This window comes from Megascapheus bottae, chromosome 11 (assembly GCF_031878675.1).
Source record: "Megascapheus bottae isolate mThoBot1 chromosome 11, mThoBot2.hap1, whole genome shotgun sequence".
Lineage (NCBI taxonomy): Eukaryota > Metazoa > Chordata > Mammalia > Rodentia > Geomyidae > Megascapheus > Megascapheus bottae.
The window spans coordinates 60,266,730-60,289,589 of NC_143519.1; the positions used below are offsets into that span (position 1 = coordinate 60,266,730).

Below are 22,860 nucleotides of genomic sequence, written 5' to 3' on the forward strand. Positions count from 1 at the left end.
AGAAAGTCTCTGACCTGCATTTAGCTAATTCATTAGTAGGGATATCATGTAATTGGGTTATAGCAGAGCAAGGAAATTTCTTACACAGATTTCAGATGTTATAACATCCTAGTGTTTTAGGACTGGTTTGTTAAAGTTTAAAAATACATTTTTACCTAATGGTCACGATGATGTTGTTTTTCTTTTTTCCTGGTCCTGAGTCTTGAACTTAGGGCCCAGGCACTGTCCCAGAGGCTCTCTGTGCTAAAGGCTAGTTCTCTACCACTTGAGCCACCATACCACTTCCAGCTTTTCCTCTTTATGTGGTGCTGAGGAATCAAACCCAGGGCTTCATGCATGCTAGACAAGTACTCTAACACTAAACAACAGCCTCACACAAAGATGTTTGATATGACACAGAGGTTGATAATAAACAGCCCCAGAGAACTTGTGTAACATTCCATCTCTCCATAATACCAGGATTATGACTAGTCAGTCAGTCTATCTGCAGTGTTTCAACACAAATGTGGCATTTTCAGAGACGTTCATAACTCCTCCTCCTGTTTTGTGCATGAGGAAGCCAAATGTTTTATGTTTCCTTGAACTATGATGGCTCATTCCTAGTATCTGGTTAGGATGAGGCCAAGTGACTGACAGAGTCCTGGGGAGTGGGAAATAGTTGTGAAAGCCACTAAGGAAGAATTCCCTGGAGCACTCTCATGGTATCAGCCATCACAACCCAAGTTCTGAATTTTCTTCTTTTCTTCCATCTACCCTTATACATTTACATATGATGCATGATAGTTATATTTAAAGGTTAAAATGTACAAGAACACAGAGGATGGAGTGAGATAAAATGCTAAGGGAAGTGATGCCCATATCTTAAATTGAGTCTGTCTTTACTATATTAACCATTCCTACAAGTATGATAGGCATTTTTTTAGATATCCCCTCCATATTCTGTTTCCATAGCCTAATTATTTTTCCAAAATTCTCTGACCTTTCTGGTTTGCTAAAACACCCTTCTATAGTTTCCCGATGATGTGATATGCTTTCAGGACTACAGCACCATTGATTGAGATAGTATGTAATTCATCCAATTAAAATGGGTTTTAATATATGCACAGATATGGGTGAAAAACAAAGCAGTCAATTTTTTATTGTTTTGTCAACTCTGAAAAAGATCCTCATGCTCCCCCCTTTTTTGGTTCTAAACAAACACTAATCGTCTGTCAGTGTAGATTGTCTGTGTTTGATACTAAATTTTCATGCAATTGTAAAACATGATCATCTGTACATTGGCTTCATTCATCTGTCATCAATCTCTTCTAGATTCTAGGTCACTTTGTGCATGTGTGAGTGCATGTTTGCGTGTGTGCATGTGTGTGTTCTGCTCTTTTTCTTTTTTTTTTTTTTTAACCAGCCTATGGCTTGAACTCAAGGGCTAAGCGCAGTCCTTGGGCTTTCTCGAGGGTAATACTCTACCACTTGAGAGCCATAGCACCACTTCCAGCTTTTTCTATGTATGTGGTACTGAGGCATTGAACCCCAGCCTTTGTGTGCTAGGCCAAACTGCTGGCCCCTGTGTTCTGCTCTTGAACTCAGGGCCTTGAACTCTAGCTTAGCTGTTTTGCTAAAATTGGTACACTCTTCCTTAACTCTTCCCTCAAGACTCACACTCTACCACTTGAGCAACTCTTCCACTTCTGGCTTTTTGCTGATTAATGGTAGGTAAGAGTTGTACAGATTTTTCTACACAGGTTTGCTTTGAACCAGGTATCAGTTTAATGACTCGCTAGGATTACAGACATGAGACACTAGCACCTGGTTTTCTTTTCTTTTTTTTGCCAGTCCTGGGGCTTGAACTCAGGGCATGAGCACTGTTCTGGGACTTTCCCATGGCTACAGTTCTACCACTTAAGCCACAGGGCCACTTCTGGCATTTTCTATATATGTGGTACCAAGGAATTGGACCTGGGTCTTGGTGCATGCTATGTAAGCACTCTACCATTAGGCCAAACTCCCAGCCCCTGGCACCTGGCTTTCTAAATCACTTCTTTCCCAATAAAATAGCTGAAATTAGAATGCTAGTAGGCATGTTCTAACCAAGCAGTCTAGTGGTTGAATTTGCCTCTCCTTGTGATAATATATGCAATTCTCTAATCTGACCTAAGGATAGAGCTATATTCCATATCTGAATTCTGATCTACTTCTTATCAATTATTTTTTGTTGGAATATGAAGTCTATACCAGTGGAGGCTCCAGTGGCTGGAACCCTCCTGTTTGTAAACTGTGGCAATAGGCATGATTTTACTAACACTTGTGCCACTGGTATACTTGGAGAAATAGGATAGGTAATGGCTAGGGTGCTTAGTGTCAGGGCACACAGTTCCTCCTCCTGCTACTGCTCCTCCTCTGTACCCCTGACTTAAGCATTGCTTACCTGGAAATGAAATGCCAGGCCTCATCCACGACCATCTATATTCATCACCAGGATCAATGGGCAATGACAAAGCCATTCAAACTAACAATGTGGAGGAGAGGAAGATACTTCAAGCAACTTTTTATCTTACTTACTTTTTGATACCAACTCAGTGAGTTTGTTTTGGTACCAACGATTGAGAGAAGTCCTTTGCGCTGTATTACTGAGCCATGACTTCTGCCACATCGTGAATGTGTGTGTGTGTGTGTGTGTGTGTGTGTGTGTGTGTGTCTGTGTCTGTGTCTGTGTCTGTGTCTGTGTGTATGTGTGCTAGTATTAGGACTTGAACTAAGGCCCTTGAGCTCTCACTTGGCTTTTTCTCTCAAGGCTGCCACTCTACCACCTCAGCCACATCTCCACTTGTGGCTTTTGGATGGTTAATTGGAGTGAAAAGTCTCGAATGTTATGCCTCGGCTGGCTTAGTCCTCAGATTTCAGCCTCCTGTGAGCCAGCAATGCCTTGCTCCCTATCAGTAAAGTTTATGAAGGAAGAACAAAGCCAAAACATACCTCGACCCATTATCTTTACTCAGGTGTCTTTTCATTTATATGTAAAATGAGGAACATAAAGTTACTTTTTTTTTCTCCTCTGTTTTAGGCAACAACAGAAATGATTGATCAGAATTGTCACGAGTTGGGATGTTTGTTAGGTAAAGAGAATGATATGGCTCTAATCATTGATGGTGAAACATTGAAATATGCCCTCGATTTTGACATTCAGAGGAAGTTCCTAAATTTGGCTCTATCCTGTAGAACAGTATTATGCTGTAGGTAAGAAGATATTCACTCCCCCACCCATATATATTACTCTATATGGAAAAATGTAGGGAAAGAAATGTAAGTTTTGTTGAGGAAAAGTTACTATTTGGTAAATTTATATGCTCAAACTGAAATGCAAAAGTCTATATTTTATTCTATTTGTCAGGATTAAGATTTATTAGAAAACAAGTTATTTTTCAACAGTAAAAGTGCTTGTTGGTGTATGGCAAGTCAAAAGAAATATCCAGTCAAAACAAGCCTCCAGTTTATGTCTAGTGAAGGGGAAATCTAGAAATGTTCACTGAAACCTAGGGGGAAAATGATGTTGTATCAAAATAAAATTGATTTTCATAAAAGCCAACAGCCGGGTGCTGTAGCTCACGCCTGTAATCCTAGCTACTCAGGAGGCTGAGATCTGATGATCAAGGTTCAAAAGCCAGCCTGGGCACAAAAGAACCTGCGACTCTTATCTCCAATTAACCTCTACAAAATGGAAAGTGGGGCTTGGCTCAAGGGTAGGGAGGTAGCCTTGAGCTGAATTGCTCAGGGACAATGCTCAGGCCCAGGGGTATGGCGGCAGCCTTGAACTGGGACAGCACCCAGTCTGAGTTCCAACCCCAGGACCCACAAAAAAAAAAAAGCCAAAACATCCATGTGATCATGGCTCACACCTGTAATCTTAGCTTAGATCTGAGGATCGTGGTTCAAAGCCAGCCAGGGCAGGAAAGTCAGTGAGACTTTTATCTCTATTTAACCACCAGAAAGCCAGAAGTAGAGCTGTGGCTCAAAGTGGTAGAGCAAAAACCTTGAGCAAAAAGGCTCATGGACAGTGCCAAAGCAGGCCCTGGGTTCAAGACCCATGACTGACTAAAAAATAAAAAAACGCCAAGCATCCGTAACTAAATTGGCTAGAATTGACAAGCTAATGGAATTATTTACAAGAGTTGTTCCTGATTTCTCAATGAAAATTGTTAAGTGAACCAATTACTAAAATATTGGTGATTTGAACATCCAGATACAGTTATTTTCTTTAGCTCAAAGGTCACTCATAGTTCCAAGTCCCTGGCCTGGCATGTTTCAGATTGTAATCTTCCTCTTTCTGTCTTCTACATACCTGGGATTACAGCCATGTACTACTATACCAGGTCCAAAAGTTATAGTTCACTTAATCAGAGGTTTAATTGTGATATGTTTGTAGACACACATAAGGTGTTTCATAAAATTCTTTCCTTCTATATTATTCTCTTTTAAATTTTATTTTATTGTAAGGATGATATACAGAGAGATTACAATTATATAAGCAAGGTAATGAGTAATTTCTTTTCAAATGATGTTACCTCCTCCTTCATGTTCTCCTGCTTCCCACCCCCTCACTCCCAATTTGTAGAGCTCATTTCCAACATTGTATATTACTCTTTCTTATCCTCACCTTTTATGCAGTTTTCAATTGCACTGTCCTTGGGCTTTCCTCAAGGCTAGTGCTCTACCATTTGAGCCACAGCACCACTTGCGGCTTTTTCTGTGTATGTGGTACCAAGGACTCAAACCCGGGTCTTTGTGAATGCTAGGCAAGCACTCTACCACTAGGCAAAACTCCCCAGCCCAGGCTGTACACTCCTTCCCTCTTTCTCTTTTTTTTTAATTCCCACTCCATTCTCAGAAAGTCTTCTCTTTACACCTTACACTCCAAAAGAGGCTCCAATGATCTCCAGAGTATCATTGGTATATTGTGATATCCTCATGTTTACCTCTAAGGTTATGAATTTGGTCTTTTAATGGAGCCTTGGAGGTTTTTTGCTTTTTGTTTTGTTTTTTGTTTGGGTTATTTTGGCAGTCCTGGGGCTTGAACTCAGGGCCTAGGTGCAGAGCTTGAGCTTTCTCAAGGCTAGCACTGCACCATATGAAGAACACCACCATTTCTGGCTTTTTCTGTGTATGTGGCATCAAGGAATCGAACCCAGGCTTTGTGCATGCTAGGAAATTCTGGCCCACGTTGGAGGTTTTATATGTTTGATGATACTTTTCTTACTTTTTTTGTTCATCTTTAGTTCAGTATTCTAATTCATCTCCTTTGTCTTCAAGCTTGATATTTTGTATTCAACCTGTTTGAGTTGGGGTGTGTTTGTATGTATATGTGTGTGTTTGTGTGAGAGACTTTCAACTACAATTTTTACTTGAATTATTGAGCTTTCCAATTTCTAGAATATAAATTCATTTATTTTTAGAATTTCTATATTTTTATTGAATTCTTCTTTCCTATCCTGCTTTGTCTTCCTATTTCATTTAGCTGTTTCTTTGTATTCTCTTTTAATTCCTTCACTTACTTACTTAAATTCTCTTTGAATTCATTCAGGTATATATGTGTGTCCTCTAATTTCATTAATCATTTTTTTCAGTTCCTTATCCAGGATTTTAGCCACTTAACTCTTTGGCGTCTATTACGTCTTTGGCATAGAACTATTTGTTGATTTTTGGAGGATTTTTTTCTTTCTCATATTACTTGTTTTCCATTGTCATTTGCACATCTGCTAAGTTGTATTATCTCTTTCACTGCTACTTAGAGGAAAGGAAGCCAAAAGTAATAACAAAAACCAATAATTGTAACACAATTATAATCACCAACCACTCCTAAAATAAAGTTATAAAAGAAGGGAACTAGAATATTTATAGGATAATGTAGGACTTAATTTCAATGTAGGGGAGGCTTGCATTTTTAATCCCAGAAACTTTGTAGATAAGAATTCAAGACGTTATTCAAAGCTAGTCCAAGCAGAAAATTTCACAAGACTTCTTCTCAACTCATGGCTGGGCATAGTGGAATATAGCTGTAATACTACATGGGAAGCCAAGATTAGGAGGATTTGGGGTCAGCCTAAGAAGGAAAATTCATGATGCTTCATATCACCAGAGGGAAGCTGTTCATAGTGGGACATGCTTATGAGTTTAGCAACCTTAGGGAGCCTAAATTGGTAGGCCAGAGTCTAGATGATCACTTGTTTATAGAGTGAGACTCTAAAAAAAGTAACAAGGAAAGTTGGGTAGCTCATGCCTCTAATCCTAGCTGCGTAGGTGGCTGAGATCTGAACATTGAGTTTCAAAGCCAGCCCAGGCAGGTAAGTCTGTAAGACTCTTTGTTTGTTTGTTTGTTTTGGTCCTGAGTCTTGAACTCTGGACCTGCGTGCTATCCCTAAGTTCCTTTTGCTCAAGCCTAGCACTTGAGCCACAGCCCCACTTTTGGCTTTTTCTGAGATTAATTGGAGATTAGAACCTCATGGACTTTCCTGCCTAAGGCTGGCTTTGAACTGTGATCCTCAGATCTTAACCTCCTGACTAGCTAAAATTACAAGTGTGAGCATCTCTCACCAGCTCAAAGGACTCTTTATTTTCAGTTAATCAACAAAAAGTTTAAGCCTTAAGACCAGCATCAATAAAAATGTAGAGGAGGGGGGGCCTGGGAATGTAGCTTAATGGTAGAGGGCTTGCCTAGCATGCATGAGGCCGATTCCTCAGCATCACATGAACAATGTGGACTAATATGGTCCTCAAAGCTCCTTGTGTTGACTTGAAGAGTTTCCACCCCAAATCTCATTTGTATCACTTCCAAGCTGATTCTGAAGCCAGAGTTTTAGACTGCAAACTCAAAATTCTAGGAGTTCCACACATCTGATCCAGCCACTTGCCCTTATACACCAAAAAGAGACAAGGTGAAGTGCCAGAGAAGGAAGGTTTATTATATGACTTACACAGCCACAGTTATGTGTTGGGAAGATGGCATTTCAGTACATCTTCAGCCATCCATAGAACAGACACATGAGTGATAGATTTAAGTAGACAAGGAATTGTCTAATCAAAGGTAGGGGGGAAATGGATGTGTAGTTAAAATGTTCCAGTCACAGGTATGTCCTAGTGATCAAAAGGTGCATCAGATGTGGTCTGAGTTTATTGTCTCTGAATTGACCAAGTGTTGTAAGACTCATTGCTTCCTGGCACCATGACCATTCTTGTCCACTCCTTCCTGGCATCCAAGATGGCTGCAAAGTAACTGTAGGAGAGAACGAGTCAGGGAAAAGGACAGCCAAAAATGTAGGGGATCGTAATGCCTCGCTTTCATCTGGCTTTTAGTTTAGGAGCCCCACTATGGACTCAGTATTTTTTTCAGAGAAAGCATCTTTTTAAGCATATTTCAGTTCCCTGGCAGATTGTAGTTTTACTCTACCTTGTGGCCTTGATTTGCAGCTTCAAAACCTTGCTTGCAGAAAGCTGCAGCGTGTCGACGGCTTCTCCTCACCATCTTGGCTGCCTCTCTAATTTAATTTTTTATTGTAATTAATAGAAGGGTTACATTATACTCGCCAGATAGAAGATGCATTACTTAACGATAATCATTGCTGCCCAATACGCCTTCTCATGGTTTTGCCTCCATTTCCCTTCCCCACCCTCCCTCTAATTTTAATTTCATTTTTAGGAGCTGTTTTGACCCGAAGTATTCATCTGCCTACTAGAAAATAAAATCTTTTATATATCCCTTATCATTTTGATGAGATTTTTGATACCCAAATTATTGAGTAGATGAATAAATGATAAGAGAAAGAAGTTTTATGGGGCCGGGAGTTTGGCCTAGTGGTTAAAGTGCTTGCCTAGCATGCATGAAGACCCGGGTTCGATTCCTCCATACCACATACATAGAAAAAAGCCGGAAGTGGTGCTGAGGCTCAAGTGGTAGAGCTTTAGCCTTGAGAAAGTCCAAGGACAGTGCTCAGGCCCTGAGCTCAAACCCAGGACTGGCAAAAAAAAAAAAAAGAAAGAGAAAGAGAAAGAAGTTTTACTTCTTCATCCTCTTTTCCTTCCTTCCTTCCTTCCTTCCTTCCTTCTTTCCTTCCTTCCTTCCTTCTTTCCTTCCTTCTTTCCTTCCTTCCTTCCTTCCTTCCTTCCTTCCTTCCTTCCTTCCTTCCTTCCTTCCTCCCTTCCTTTTTGGTGCTGAAACTAGGGTTTCAACTTAGGTCCTTTTGATTGGCTTTTTCACTCCCAGCTGGTGCTGTGTCACTTGAGCCACACCTCCACTTCTAGCTAATTGCTGGTTAATTTTACAGAAGAGTCTTGAGGTTTTTAATCCGCCAGGGCTTGCTTACACCTGCAGCACCGAGCTCTCAGTCCTTGAGCAGGAAGCATTGCAGACATGAGCCATGAACACCTGGCCATCCCTGATGCTTTCCTAAATAGTTCAGGGGCAGAGAGGTCTCTAGTCTGAAACTGTTTAATATTATAGTTTATCTGAAGGAATAAAAGAGCAACAATATATTTTAATCTTCATTGGACACATAGCATGAGATAGAAATAAACATTTGTTATGTTATATTACTTAGCTTTTTTGTTAATCACCTCACCCTTACTTTCTTTGCTGATACTTTGCTTTATAATTTCCCTGAATGATTCAAATTCAGTGGAGTATAGTTTGATTTTCAAAGGATGCGCCACATACCACATTTTGGGTGAAAAAATATATATATTCATGCACATACATACATACATAGGTGCTTGAACTCAGGGTCTGGGAATTGCCACTGAGCTTTTTTGCTCAAGGCTAGCACACTACCACTTGAGCCTCAGCTCCACTTGTGATTTTCTGTTGGTTAGTTGGAGGTAGGAGTTTCACAGACCTTCCTACCTGGGTTGGTTTTGAACCATGATTCTCAGATCTCAGCCTCCTGAGTAGCTAGAATTTTAGGTGTGAGCCACCAGTGTTCAGTTTGGGAGAATATTTTCAAATAGCATCTGAATTAGGAGACCTTCTTTTATTCCTCCCCTGTAAAAAGATAATATAAATTAGTACAGTAGACTAGCCTAAAACAATAGGAATTTGTGGGGGAAACAATAAAGTGACTTATCTACATTTATGCTTAGCAGCTGATACATACAGTGGCTACAGTGTTATTTTTTTCTCAGTTTCCTTTCTATAGGATGGTTGGGAACAATTTTGTACTTACAAAGTGTTTAACTATAGAATTAACAACTTAGAATGGTGGTGCACTTCTGTAATCTCAGCACCGAGGAAGCTAAAGAAGAAAGATGGTAAATTAAAAGCCGGTGGACTCTATAGTGAATTTGAGATGAGCGTGGACATGATAGCAAGTTTGAGGTTACCCTGACCTACAGTATGAGATCTTGCCTTCAAAAATAAAACAAGAAGAAAAATGAATAAAAATTCACCAGTTAACAGCCATTTAAATTCAGCTGGGTACAGATTACTGTTGTTTTTGTAATGATTGTGATGTAAAGTGAATCCAAATACAGCAAGAAAAGGGATTGCTTCTGTCTTCTTTTTCAGGATGTCCCCCCTCCAGAAGGCTGAAATAGTGGACCTGGTTAAGAAGCACGTGCAGGCTATCACCCTTGCCATTGGGGATGGTGCCAATGATGTCAGCATGATCCAGACGGCTCATGTGGGTGTAGGGATCAGTGGGAATGAGGGCATGCAGGCCACCAACAGCTCAGATTATGCCATCGCCCAGGTCAGTTTCCCAAGACACCTGCTAGACCTGCAAGGTCTTCAAAATCTTGGTCTGCCTCTCAGGTCTACTCACTTCTCTAAGCTGACTGCCCAGTGAACCTCCCTGTACAATTAGGGTTCTTTAGGTGTCGTTGTCGTTGTCTTCGTCGTCCTCCTCCTCCTCCTTCTCTTCCTCCTCCTCCTCCTCCTCATCCTCCTCCTCCTCCTCCTCCTCCTGCTCCCCCTCCTCTTCTTCTTCTTCGTCTTCTCCTTCCACTTTGGAGCAGTAGAGAATTAATTTCTTTGATCAGCCAAGGAAGTGGCCAAACTGCAAAATCTTGGTTCCCCATAATCTTTAGTGTGTTTTAGGTGGTCTCTTTTGATAAAGATTTATTAATGCCATACAATCTTTCAATTTTTTTCTTTTTTATTGTAATGATTAAGTGGTTACATGTATTTTACAGTACTGTGACATAGTTTTAGTCTACAAAATATATAAATGGTGGAATATACAAAAACTTCTAGACTTACATAGAATGAAAGATTTAACTCTGAATATTGAGAGTGAAACCATTCCTTCCAGGTTGGATACATTTTTTGAAGAGCTTGCTTTAAAAAAATAGAATTTTTTTCAGTCCTGGGCTTGAGCTCAAGGCCTGAGCACTGTCCTTGGACTTTCTCAAAGCTAGAGCTCTACCACTTGAGCCTCAGCACCACTTCTGGCTTTTTTCTATGTATGTGGTGCCAAGGAATCCAACCCAGGTCTTCGTACATGCTAGGCAAACACTCTACCACTAGGCCAAATTCCCAGCCTGAAGTTTTTGTTGTTTTGTTTTGTTTTGTTTTTTGCAATCTGAGTCCTGAATTTACTTTTTTATTTCATACATCTGTTTATTTGAATCCCTTTTGAGGTCATGGGTCATTTTTAAATTTTATTTATTTCTTGATTTCACTGTATCCTAGTTTGTGATCTTTGTGATAAATGCCCAGGAGCAAAAATACTGGGTCATAGGATAGTTCTATGTTTAATTTTTTTGAGCAATTTCCACACTTCCTTCCAGAGTATTTGAACAAATTTACATTCCCAACAACAGTGTATTAGCGTTTTCTGCTTTTTTTTTTTCTTGCCAGCATCTCTTATCATTTGTTTTCTGGATAATGGCCTCATTGATCATATTGAAAACTAGACTTTTGAATTCTTTGTCTTATATTTCAGCCACTTTTTTATCTTCAGATTTGACTGCTGAGGAGTTATGTACATTTTAGGAGTTCTGTTATTGTTTTTGCTTTACATATTTCTTGTGTTTCTTCATTGTGATTTGTATACCATTGGGTCGATTATCTTGTTAAGTTTTTTCTTAGTAGGTAGTCTTATCTATAGTTCTTAATCCGTACTACCGTGAAGCATGGCCTTGCTGTCTGAATCACTGTGGTGATACCTGTGCCTCAATTAAAATTCATGCTCTGAATGGGCTCTTAGGTTCTTGCTGACTGGCTACTCTCTGCCAGAGTCTAAACTGAGCTCTTTCATTTTGTTCCAGGCCAACAAGCAAGTAAAGGTAGCAAGAATACTTTACTTTAAAACTGTATTATTGTTTTCCTTAAGTAAGTTACAAAGGGGTTTCAATTCTAGAAGTTATGTTGAGTCCAGTGCATCTTGATCAATGATCCCCTTCCAGAGATCTACCCCACTTTCCCCATCCAATCCCTGCTTCAATTTACATAGTTCAAGTTTATGTAATGTATATTGAATATACATTCAATGACTGTATTTTCTCATTCTTCCTCTCTCCATTTGTGTATCCCCGCATATGGACAGATAAAGTTCGGAGGAATTACACCACTGGACTCCTCCCCTAAACATTCCAGCCTTATGTATAATGGCTAAAGAAACTGGCTAAACGATTACATACTTTACTTTTGTGGGGGATGTATCCTGGGACTTGAACTCAAGGCCTGGGTGTTGTCCCTGAGTTCTTTCGTGTAAAGCTAGTACTCTACCAGTTAAGCCACAGATCCACTTCTGGCCTTTCTTTTTTGGGTAGTTAATTAGAGACAAGAGTCTCGTGGACTTTCCTCCCCTAGCTAGAGTCAAATCATGATCCTCAGAATCTCCGCCTCCTGAATAGCTAGGATTACAGATGTGAGCTGCTAGTGCCTGGCTATACTTTACTGAAAAAAAACAAAAAAACAATTTTAGGTTCATAGTAAAACTGAGTAGACAGTACAGAGATTTCTTCTTTAAGCCTCTCCCATTGTCAATATACTCCCTACCAGAGTTGTATCTTTGTTGTAACTGGTGATCCTATGCCCACAGCACCATAAGTCTGCAATGGTGCTCAGTCTTTATGAGGATTGTAGTGTGGACTTGGACACAGGTAGAATGACATGTCTTTCCCTTTATAATATGCAGAGAAGTTTTCTTAAAAATCTCTGTGTTCCATCTCTTCATCCTCCACACCCATGCAATTCCAGAAAGACACTGATTTGTTTATTGTTAACATAGCTTTGATTTGACTTTTCCAGAAAGTTATATATTTGGAATAAAAATATGTAACATTTTCAGGCTGACTTCCTTCAGTTAATATACTGAAGTTTCCTTCATGTTTTTTTCATGACTTAATCATTCAGTTCTTTTTGGTGGGGATGGTACTGGGTCTTGAACTTGAGGCCTTTCTCTCACCCTTAGATTTTTTTACTCAAAATTGGTGCTCTACAGCTTGAGCCACACCTATACCTTCAGCTTTTTAACTTTTTTTAAAAAATGTAACTTTATTATTATTAAGGTGTTGTACAAAAAGGTTATCATTTCATAAGTCAGATAATAAGTATACTTCTTCTTTTGGACAATGCTAACTTTTCTTTGACTTTTCTTCAGTTATTTCCCGCTTGTTGCTAGGTAATTGGAAATAAGATTCTCACCAACTTCTACCCAGGCTTACTCTGAACTATGATTCTCAGAGCTCAGTCTCCTGAGTAGTTAGGATTATAAGCAGGAGCCACCAGCACCTAGCAATACATTTCCTTGTAGCACTGAATACTATTCATTTTCTAGATTGCCAATTTATCTGTCCATTTATCTTCTGTAGAAGACATCATGCCGATGTCTTCTAAGTTTGGGGCATTAAATTTAAATCAGCTATTAATATCCGTGTATAGATTTTTATGTAATTAAATATATGTTTTCAACTCCTTGAATAAATGTTAAGGAACTGGGAATGCTAGATTGTATTATAAGACTATTTTTGTCAAAGCAACTCTAAGATTCCACCTCACTCCAGTTAGAATGGCCAGGATCAAGAAATCTAATAACAACAGATGCTGGAGGGGATGTGGCCAGGAGGGATCACTACTACACTGTTGGTGGGAATGCGAACTCGTTCAACCACTATGGAAAGCAGTATGGCAGTTCCTCAAAAGACCAAACATAGAGCTCCCCTATGACCCAGCAATTCCACTACTTGGCATTTACCCAATTGTTCAGAAACAAGGAAATACTAAATCCAGCATCGCAATGATGTTCATTGCAGCACTATTTACCATAGCAAAGATATGAAACCAACCCAGATGTCCCAGTTGATGAGTGGATCAACAAGAATTCACAATGGAATTCTATGCTGCTGTTAGAACGACATCGCCCCATTTGTAAGGAAATAGAAAGACTTAGAAAAAATCATATTAAGTGAAGTAAGCCAGACTCAAAGGAACATAGGCTCAATGGTTTCCCTCATTTGTCATAATCAGTAGAAACCTTGGGCTTTCCTGGCAGAAATTTACAATAGAACAAAATCTAGATACAAAAGGCCATATAGTGTGACGCTAAATGTAAGGACCTCCAGGATATAGAAACAAAAGCCATATAATGAGTGACTGTTGTCCTTAATGTACTATGTTATCTCTCATCTCTTTTGCTATACCTTGGTTATCTCATATTGTTACAATATTTCACCTTGTTATCTGATATATTCTATATATGCTTAATTGGTTATTTGAAATTGGATAGGAAATTGGGAGAAATCAAGATGAGCGGGGGGGGGGGGAGGGAAATGGTGATCATGACATGAGAAAGGGTATCAATGTTTGTGAAGTTATGTACCTTCTGTCTGGTGAATATAATGTAACCTTCCTACTAATTACAATAAAAATAAATGAAAAAAAGAATATTTTTAGTTTTATAAAAATGTTCCAAACTGTTCACTAAAGAGGCCATACTATTTTGGATAGACATCTAAGAAGAGCAAATCACTCTGTGATTTATAGCTTTTCATCTTTACATAGGAATTCAGTAGCTGAATTCCTGAGAATAGTCGTCATTATTTGACCTTAATGGCTTGAAATCAGAGCAGGGCTATATTAAATCAGCTTTTCATTGCTTTAACAAAATACCTGAGGCAGGTTACTTAGCTCTCAGTTCATTTAGCTCTCAGTTTGAGCAGTTCAAGAACATGGTGCCTGTATCAGTTCAGTTCTGACAAAGGCCTCTCAGCTTGGTCACATCATTGTAGATGGCAGTCTCGTGTGAACAATGGGTGGATGTAAGAAAGCACATCTTGATACAGGAGGCAAGAGAGATTGGTGGGGGTCAAACTGAGTCTTCTATAATATCCATTCCTAGAGCATTTCCAGTGGAGCCCATAAGAACTACCTTAATCCCTTCTTAAGGCAGAAAGACCTCCTACTGGGCTCCATATCTTAACAGTTGTTCAATAGATCTGTGATAGGTAATCTGGATTGGATTGAGACCTACCAGATTAGTAGAGCACACCCTTTCGGTGAGAGCTCTGAAGGAATTTCTAGAGATTACCTAAGGGAGAAATACCCACTCTGAATGAGTGCACTATCCCATAGGCTGGGGTCTCAAATGGATTAAAAGAGAGGGTAAGGAGAAGCAGCCTGATTTTGTCCTAGTGACTAAAACCTAGTACAATAACCTAGTACTTCCACCTTGGGGACCAAACTACCAACATATGGATCCTTGGAGAACAAACCAATAGACAAATTATAGCAATAGTTACTTTGCTTTGAGGAATGGAAATAGCAATAGCTATGGGCACAGAGATGAGATTTGCTAATCCCATCTTAACCAGGTGTTGACATTCACCAGAATCATACTGTAATCTTTGCTGTTCAATCAAAACATCTTCCTGTTTCTATACTTTCGTAATTTGACTTTTGTAGGATATACTATTTTAACCAATAATTTGACACTGGCTTTTATTGACTATAATGTTTTCAACCACATTTGAATGATTTACAGTAAGATTTTTTTCCATTTTTGCTGAATTTAGGAACTACACATAGTCCTCGAAGTAGCCATAGGACTCTGTAGGTTTTTTCCCTATCTGGGTCTGTCCTTAACTATAGCTCTCTCTGAGATGCTATCTGACTTTATAATACATCTACAAAGTAAGTAGATGCTAAAGCTACAATGGCAACAATATGCAGTCTTTTTCTCATGTGGTACTAGGATTTGAACACAGGGCCTTATACATGACTAAGCAAATGCTTTACCACTTGGTCCCATACCATACATCTTGGGTTCCTCCAACCTAGATGAAAAACACCAGGCCCCATGTTTGAACTAGATCAGTTCTGTATTCTCCTATTTTCATGGATTGATACCCAGCCTATTCCTCTCTCACTCTTTGCTTGCTGGCTGCCATGAAGTGAGAAGCTTTCTCCTCTAGGCCCTCCCACCTCAGTATTTAACCTCTCTCAGGTCAAATAGAGCAATAGAGCAAATGACTATACACTGACCCAGAGTTCAAGCCCCATGACCACCAACCAAACAACACATTCTAAGAGGGGACTATCAGGTCACAAAATACTTAGAAAAGTGACACTTTGTGGGCTTGAACTTGCATTGACTGTTGTTTCTGCCTTGCAGTTTAGCTACTTGGAAAAGCTTCTGTTGGTTCATGGAGCTTGGAATTATTTTCGGGTGACCAAATGCATATTGTATTGTTTCTACAAAAATGTAGTACTATACACTATTGGGGTAAGTAAGAAAATGTTTTCTTTTTCTTTCATTGAAGGATTAAGTACCCCTTTCTTCTTCTTTTTTTCTCCTGATGCCAGTCTTAGAGATTAGGTAAGACATTTTCATGTAAAAGCAAAGTTTCCATAGGTCAATTAAATCTAGTCAGGTTACTCAAGCAGGTGAAATGGAAACAGAAATGTTTTGTTGTTTGGCTAGTACTGAGCTTGAACTCAGGTTCTCATGCTAGTTATCAACTTTTTCACTCAAATAGTGCTCTACCATTGAGCCATTCCTCCACTTTCAGATTCTTGCTGATTAAATGGAGATAAAGCTCCCAAATCCAGTCTTTACATCTCAGCCCCCTGAGTAGCTGGGACTATAAGCATGAGCTACCTGTGCCTGACTTCTGTCTTATTATACAAACAATACTCTTAACGTAAATCCTAAGTGTTTAACAAGGTAATCTATAATTTGAGCCATATAAAACAAATCTCCGATTAAAGTGACTCAGGACATACCATATTCTGTGAATACAATAGAGTTAACTTACACATGAAACCATAAAAGCTCTCTGGAAAATTCCCAGGTATTTAAAGACCAAATAACAAACTTCACATTCGCTCAGAACCAAAGAAGAAATCAAATGAAAAATTAGAAAATTTTTGGTTGAACATAAATGAAATGGCAACAAATCAAAATGTGAGAGATGCTACTTAAATAGTCATTAGGAGGGGCATCATAGCCCACAGTGCATAAAATGTGCAACTTATAAGTGATATTATTGATAACTATTCCCACAGAAGACATATAGATTATTACTTATTTCAAATTTACCTTTGCTATTATATTATTATTATTATTATTTGTCAATGGTGGAGATTGAACTCTTGGGTTGGGCACCATCCCTGAGCTCTTTAGTTCAAGGCTAGTACTCTACCACTTGAGCCATAGTGCACTTGCATTTCCAGTTTTCTAGTGATTAATTGGAGATAAGAGCCTCATAGACTTTTGTGCCCAGGCTGGCTTTGAACCTTGATCCTCAGATCTCAGCCTCTTGAGCAGCTAGGATTACAGGTGTGAGCCACCAGTACCTGGCTACCTTTGTTATATGATTTAGGAGGTTTGTTGTAACCTGTCTCTTGTAAGAAATTGCTACTTTAGGACAAAAATTCATGTCATTATCAAAGTAATTGGTATTTTTAAATTATAAGTAATAAGTTTTGCTGGTCATTCATAATGGGACAATTGTATAGCTCCCTCTAAAAATTATTCTCTAATTGCTCTACCAGTGAAGGGAGTATTTTTTCTGTGCTACTGTTTTCCTTTTCCCTGGTGCTAGGAATAGAACTCAGACTTGTACTTACTAGACAGTGCTCTGTCATTGTCAGACCAGCTCACCACTTCCTTTTTTTTTTTTTGCCAGTCCTGGAGCTTTAACTCAGGGCCTAAGCACTGTCCTTGGGCTTTCTCAAGGCCAGCACTCTATCACTTGAACCACCGCACCATTTCTGGTTTTTTCTATGTATGTGGTACCAAGGAATCGAACCTGGGTCTTCATGCATGCTAGTCAAGCACTCAACCACTAGGCCAAACTCCCAGCCCATCACTTCCTTTTAATTAATGGCCAGTTAATTAATTGACAGACTGCTTCATTTGGCTGCCTTCTTTTCCAGCTTTGGTTCACCTTTGTTAATGGATTTTCTGGGCAGATTTTGTTTGAGCGTTGGTGCATCGGCTTGTACAATGTGGTAAGCAGTCCTCCTTCTCTATCTGATAGTCTACAGAACTTCAGGAACATTCCTTCTCTGTTTATGTCTGGGAGGTATATCTGAGCCCATCATCTGTGTTCTTAGCAGGAAACCCAAATAAAACCTCAGGTCCTTTGCTGCTGGGACAAATGATGTAGAAGCTTGAACTCTACTCATACATTTTCAGTCACAGCCCATCATTCTAGAGTAAGTGAATGAAATGTACCCCCCAGTTGAAGTGGTATATGAACCTTTTTTATTCTGTTCTTGTCCAGTGTTTTCATATGTGTGTGTGTTTGTGTGTGTGTGTGTGTGTGTGTGTGTGTGTGTGTGTGTGTGTGTGTTTCCAAGTCCTTGACTCAAGGCCCAGGTACTGTCCTTGAACATTTTTTGCTCAAGGTTAGTGTTCTACCACTTTTGACTTTTTCTGGGAGTTAATTGGAGATGAGCTCGTCACAATCTTTCCGTCAAACCACAATCCTCAGATCTCAGCCTCCAGAGTAGCTAGGATTACAGGTTTGAGCCACCTTGCACCCAGCTTGTTTTTCACACTTTGAAATTAACTCAGTATAATTTGGGCTTATATATCTTTGTGTATGTATTATGTTTATAGTTCAATGTCTTTTTAAATCTCCAGGTTAAAAATTTATCTGTGAAAATTGTTTGCTTCTAGTAAATAATAATACATTTTTTATCCCTTTTCAAAAGTTGCAAAGGGGTTCAAAGTTCTGTTTATCCTCTATCTTGCTTCCCCTGAGGTGATACCTTTATAATTATAACACACATCTTATCAAAGCAAGGAAATTGACATTTTACAGTAGTAACTCAAGTATAGCATAAGAGGTCTTGTTTTTTGAAAGATCTTTATTTTCTATGTAGCTTTTCACTTCATTACCACCTTTGGTTCTGGGAGTTTTTGAGCGATGTTGCAGTGAATCGAGCCTTCTCAAGTACCCACAACTCTATACTGTTTCGCAAAATGGGGAAACTTTCAACACAAAGGTAAATGGAAAATATATAGTGGTTTTTCATTTCAGCTGTCTGGTAGGTATCTTTGGTCTCCTCCCTTTCTGATGCTTTAGGGGAAAAAAAAGCCAGGTGGGGTGGCTTACACCTGTAATCCTAGCTACTCAGGAGGCTGAAATCTAAGGATAAAGGTTCAAAAGCCAGCCTGGGCACAAAAGGACCTGAGACTTTTATCTCCAGTTAACCTCTAGAAAATGGGAAGTGGGGCTTGGCTCAAGGATAGGGTGGTAGCCTTGAGCTGAAGAACTCAGGGACAATGCCCAGGCCCAGGGATAGGGTGGTAGCCTTGAGCTGAAGAGCTCAGGGACAATGCCCAGGCCCAGGGATAGGGTGGTAGCCTTGAACTGAAGAGCTCAGGGACAGAGCCCAGGCTGAGTTCAAGTCCCATGACCCACAAAAAAAAAGTAAATTTGAAAACACAAAAGAATTTGGTCTGTGTCATCTTCCTGCTTATCTCAAAAATGATGATTCAAATTATAGAAATAACATAATATGGAAGATGGGGGAAATCATCTTACGAAGGAGAAAGATGTGTGTGACTCAGATGGTACACTAAACTTCCAGCATGCCATTTGCTGAGAACTCCTGGGCAGGACGAAAATGGAAGTGAAACGGGGGTGAGACATGATAGTTATATTCTCTTAGTTGACCCTTTCATCACTAAAATGACCTTGGTTTTTCCCCTGACATAGACTTTGTTCAAAAATCTACAGTCACATAATATATCATTTCAGCTCCTCTTACCTTTCACATCTACTTTTCATATTTAAGTTTATTGTTGGGAGCTTGTAAACTTGCTTTGATGTCCAGCTTGTCACCATGTTAACTGGAGAATTAAAGCATTCGCATTTAATATTCAATATGCTTTTTGGTCTTTTTTTAATGTATGTGTTGGGTGCTATCCCTGAGCTGTGTGTTTGAAGTTAGTGCTCTACCACTTGAGCCACAGCTCCACTGCTGGCTTGAGATAAGAGTCTCACAAACTTTTTCAAAGCCAAAGCGGGCTTTGATTATGATCTTCAGATTTTAGCTGCCTGATTAACTAAGATTAGAGTTAACAGTGTCCAGCTTAATATACTTTTTGATGTGGCTAGGTTTGAGTTTACCATCTTGCCATCTATTACACAGGGTTGGGGATTGAACCCAGAACCTTGAACTCACCTAGGGCATACTCTACCATTAACTTTTATCCTCAGCCCTGTTTGTCTTACCTGTACATTTTTTACCTTCTTTCAGATAAAATTAATTGTTATGAATTCTGACTTATTCATTGTACTTACATATAACTCTTTGCTCTCTTATTTTAGAAGTTGTCTTAGGGCTTATATGTATTAATTATATTCTACTTTAAAGTAATTATATATTAAACATACACTGTAAATCAGTTAACATGGTATATTCCATCTATCTCCTAACTTTTGGAGTTTTCTTGTCATTCATGTTCACTTCATATGTTTATAAGCACCTTATGATATTGTTTATATCTTGCTTAAATTATTTTTATTAAGCCTAGTTCTGGTGGCTCTTTGTCTATAAAACTAGCTACTCAGTAGGCTGAGATCTAAGAATCACTGTTGAAAGCTAGCCTATGCAGAAAAATCTGTGACTCTTACTTATAATCATTAAAAAAAAAAAAACAGAATGGAGCTATGGCTCAAGAGGTAGACTAGCCTTGAGCAAAAGCTGCTCAGAGATAGCACCTCTGCCCAGAATTCAAGCCCATGTACCAGCACACAAGAAAATTACCTCATTAGCCTATATCTCTGTTGTATGCTTATATACACACATTCATATCGATGCCTGTGGGACAAGACCTCTAGAGTCCTGTGGGAACTATGGCTAGCATGATGGATAATACTTGAAATCAGCAGAAAACTGCTGGCTGTGTGATGGTTTATCTTGTGTCTCTGACAAGCCACAAAAATCCTGTCAGAAGACAGATACCCTTCGATCTGCAATCCAAACTAGCCATGTCCAGTCTGATTTTCAAAGTGAAGGATTTAATTATGTCTGTCAGTTAAACACATTCCTTGCTCTCCTGGGCAAAAATATTGTCACATGAGTAATTTTTTTATCTGTCCTCAGGGCATCTGCTGGATGGAACTGGCATATGCCCATGAGTGGCATACATGAGTGGTATGGCAGGGTCATCGGTAGATCTATGTTTAGTGTTTTGATGTACCTCCATGGTGACTTCTATAATAGGTCTACTAATTTACACTGCTCGCCACAGTTCCTTTTTCAATTGAATCTTTGCCAGCATTTGTTGTTTTCACAATGATTATCATTCTGGCTGGGATGAGATGGAATCTCCATATTTTTTTATTGTTACCATTCTTGGTTTGTCATTTCTGGGGATGAACACAAGGTCTGGAGACTGTCCTTGAGCTTTTCTGTTCAAGGCTTTCATTCTACCACCCGAGCCACGGCTCGCTTCTAGCTTTTTGGTGGTTAATTGGAGGTGAAAGTCTAGGTCTTCCTGGCTCTGGCTGGCTTTGAACTATGGTTCTTAGATCTCACCTCCTGCTGAATACCCAGAATTTCAGTTTTGAATCATGGATGCTGGTTAGATTTTTCTTTTGGTAGTGGGGCTTGAACTCTGGACCTAGGCACTGTCCCTGAGCTCTTCAGCTCAAGGCTATTGCTCTACCCCTTGAGCCACAGTGCCATTTCCGGTTTTCTGGTGGTTAATTGGAGATAAGAATTTCTTGGACTTTTTGTGCCCAGGCTGTTTTTGACCCTCCATCCTCAAATCTCAGCCTCCTGAGTAGCTAGGATTTCTTCATATATTTATTATTCCCTTTTACTTCTTTAAAACTGTCTTCAGTTGCTCATTTATTAACTGGATTAATTTTTTTATTTTCTTTCTTTCTTTTGTCAGTTGTAGGGCTTAAACACAGGGCCTGGATGTTGTCCCTGAGCCTCTCTGTGCTCAAGGCTAACCACTCTACCACTTGAGCTACGGCTCCATTTCCAGCTTTTTCTATGTATGTGGAAATTATAAAATAACCCAAAGTAGAGTAAGACTTTCTTGAAAATGTGAGAAAACTGTTATATTTTAAAATTGAAAGAACGAACAATTGTTTCTATCAGTAATGTATACCTTTAATTGAACTTAAGGATTTACCATTACTGAGATTTCCTTTAAGAAAGTTGAGAGAACTGGAGGCTTGGCTCAAGTGGCAGATGATCAACTGTGGGCAAAAATACTGAGTGAGAACTCAAGGTCCTCTTTGTAAGCCCCAGTGCAAAGAAAGATGAAAGAAAGAACAGGAAGGAAGGAAGGAAAGAAGGAAGGAAGGAAGGAAGGAAGGAAGGAAGGAAGGAAGGAAGGAAGGAAGGGAGAGAGGGAGGGAGGGAGGGAGGGAGGGAGGGAGGGAGGGAGGGAGGGAGGGAGGGAGGGAGGATAAATAAAATTGTGTATGGTTTGTTAGAAATGATCTGAATAAAGGTCAGAGTATTGATGTAAAAAATCAAAGCATATCATATAAAGTATAGGCTATATCCTTATAATAATTGTGTCCTGTAGTAGTAAGTTCAATATTATACTATAATTCCAAGTCATATTATGTTATATTTCCACATATTATCTAATATTCCTTTCAAAGGAGAGAAAAAAATAGAGTTTTAGAGCTGAGAGCATGGCCTAGTAGTACAGTGCTTGTTTAGCATGTATGAAGCCCCAGTTCGATTCCAGAGTACCACATGCTCAGAGAAAAAAAGTGCTCAAGTGGTAAAGCACTAGTCCCAAGAAAAACAGAAACAAAGCAAAACAAAACAAAGACAGTGCCCAGACCCTGAAATCAAGCCCAGGACTGGCAAAAAATGTAGAGTTCTTCTGTCTCTAGAAAAGCATTTAAGCTTAATGACTATGTTATACAGAGCAAATGCACTTCACAGTGTCATGTATTTTTAGTCCCCTGACTTCTTGCAATGTTATCTTTTAGGTGTTTTGGATCCACTGCATGTGTGCTTTGTTTCACTCCTTCATTCTCTTCTGGTTTCCCACAAAAATGATGGCGCATGGTAATAGCAATGTTATTTATGTGTTTGTTTATTTGTTTGTTTGTTTGTTTATGTGCCAGTCCTGGGGCTCCAGCTCAGGGTCTAGGCACTGCCCCAGCTTCTTTTATAGCAGTGTTATTTTAAATATTTAGCACTCTATATTATTCTTATTATGACTTTATGTGTTCATATGTGCACTGAAAAAAATGGCAAGAGGAAAGAAATATATACCTAAATCTAGACATTCCTTGGACTAATATATGGCAGCTTGAGCATTTACCAGCTGATGTTTACAACCCAATTCCTTTGAGTCTGGCTGACTTCACTTAATAGGATTTTTTTCTAAGTCTTTCCATTTCCTTACAAATGGAGCAATGTTCTTTCTGACAGCAGCA

General features: G+C 39.2%; 1 protein-coding gene across 5 annotated transcripts in view; it reads left to right on the forward strand.

Annotated features, from left to right (window-relative positions):
• Positions 1 to 22,860, forward strand: part of LOC150057235 (phospholipid-transporting ATPase IB-like) — a 106,520-nt gene that overhangs the window by 61,751 nt on the left and 21,909 nt on the right. For 4 of the 5 annotated variants that reach the window (XM_090342375.1, XM_090342377.1, XM_090342376.1 and 1 more), the window contains 6 exons: positions 3,059 to 3,231; positions 9,545 to 9,728; positions 15,594 to 15,704; positions 17,360 to 17,434; positions 18,314 to 18,436; positions 22,408 to 22,486. In XM_090342375.1, the coding sequence (XP_090198501.1) occupies positions 3,059 to 3,231; positions 9,545 to 9,728; positions 15,594 to 15,704; positions 17,360 to 17,434; positions 18,314 to 18,436; positions 22,408 to 22,486 (745 nt within the window). The remainder of the gene's footprint in view (positions 1 to 3,058; positions 3,232 to 9,544; positions 9,729 to 15,593; positions 15,705 to 17,359; positions 17,435 to 18,313; positions 18,437 to 22,407; positions 22,487 to 22,860) is intronic. The other variant, XM_090342378.1, reaches the window with a different exon arrangement.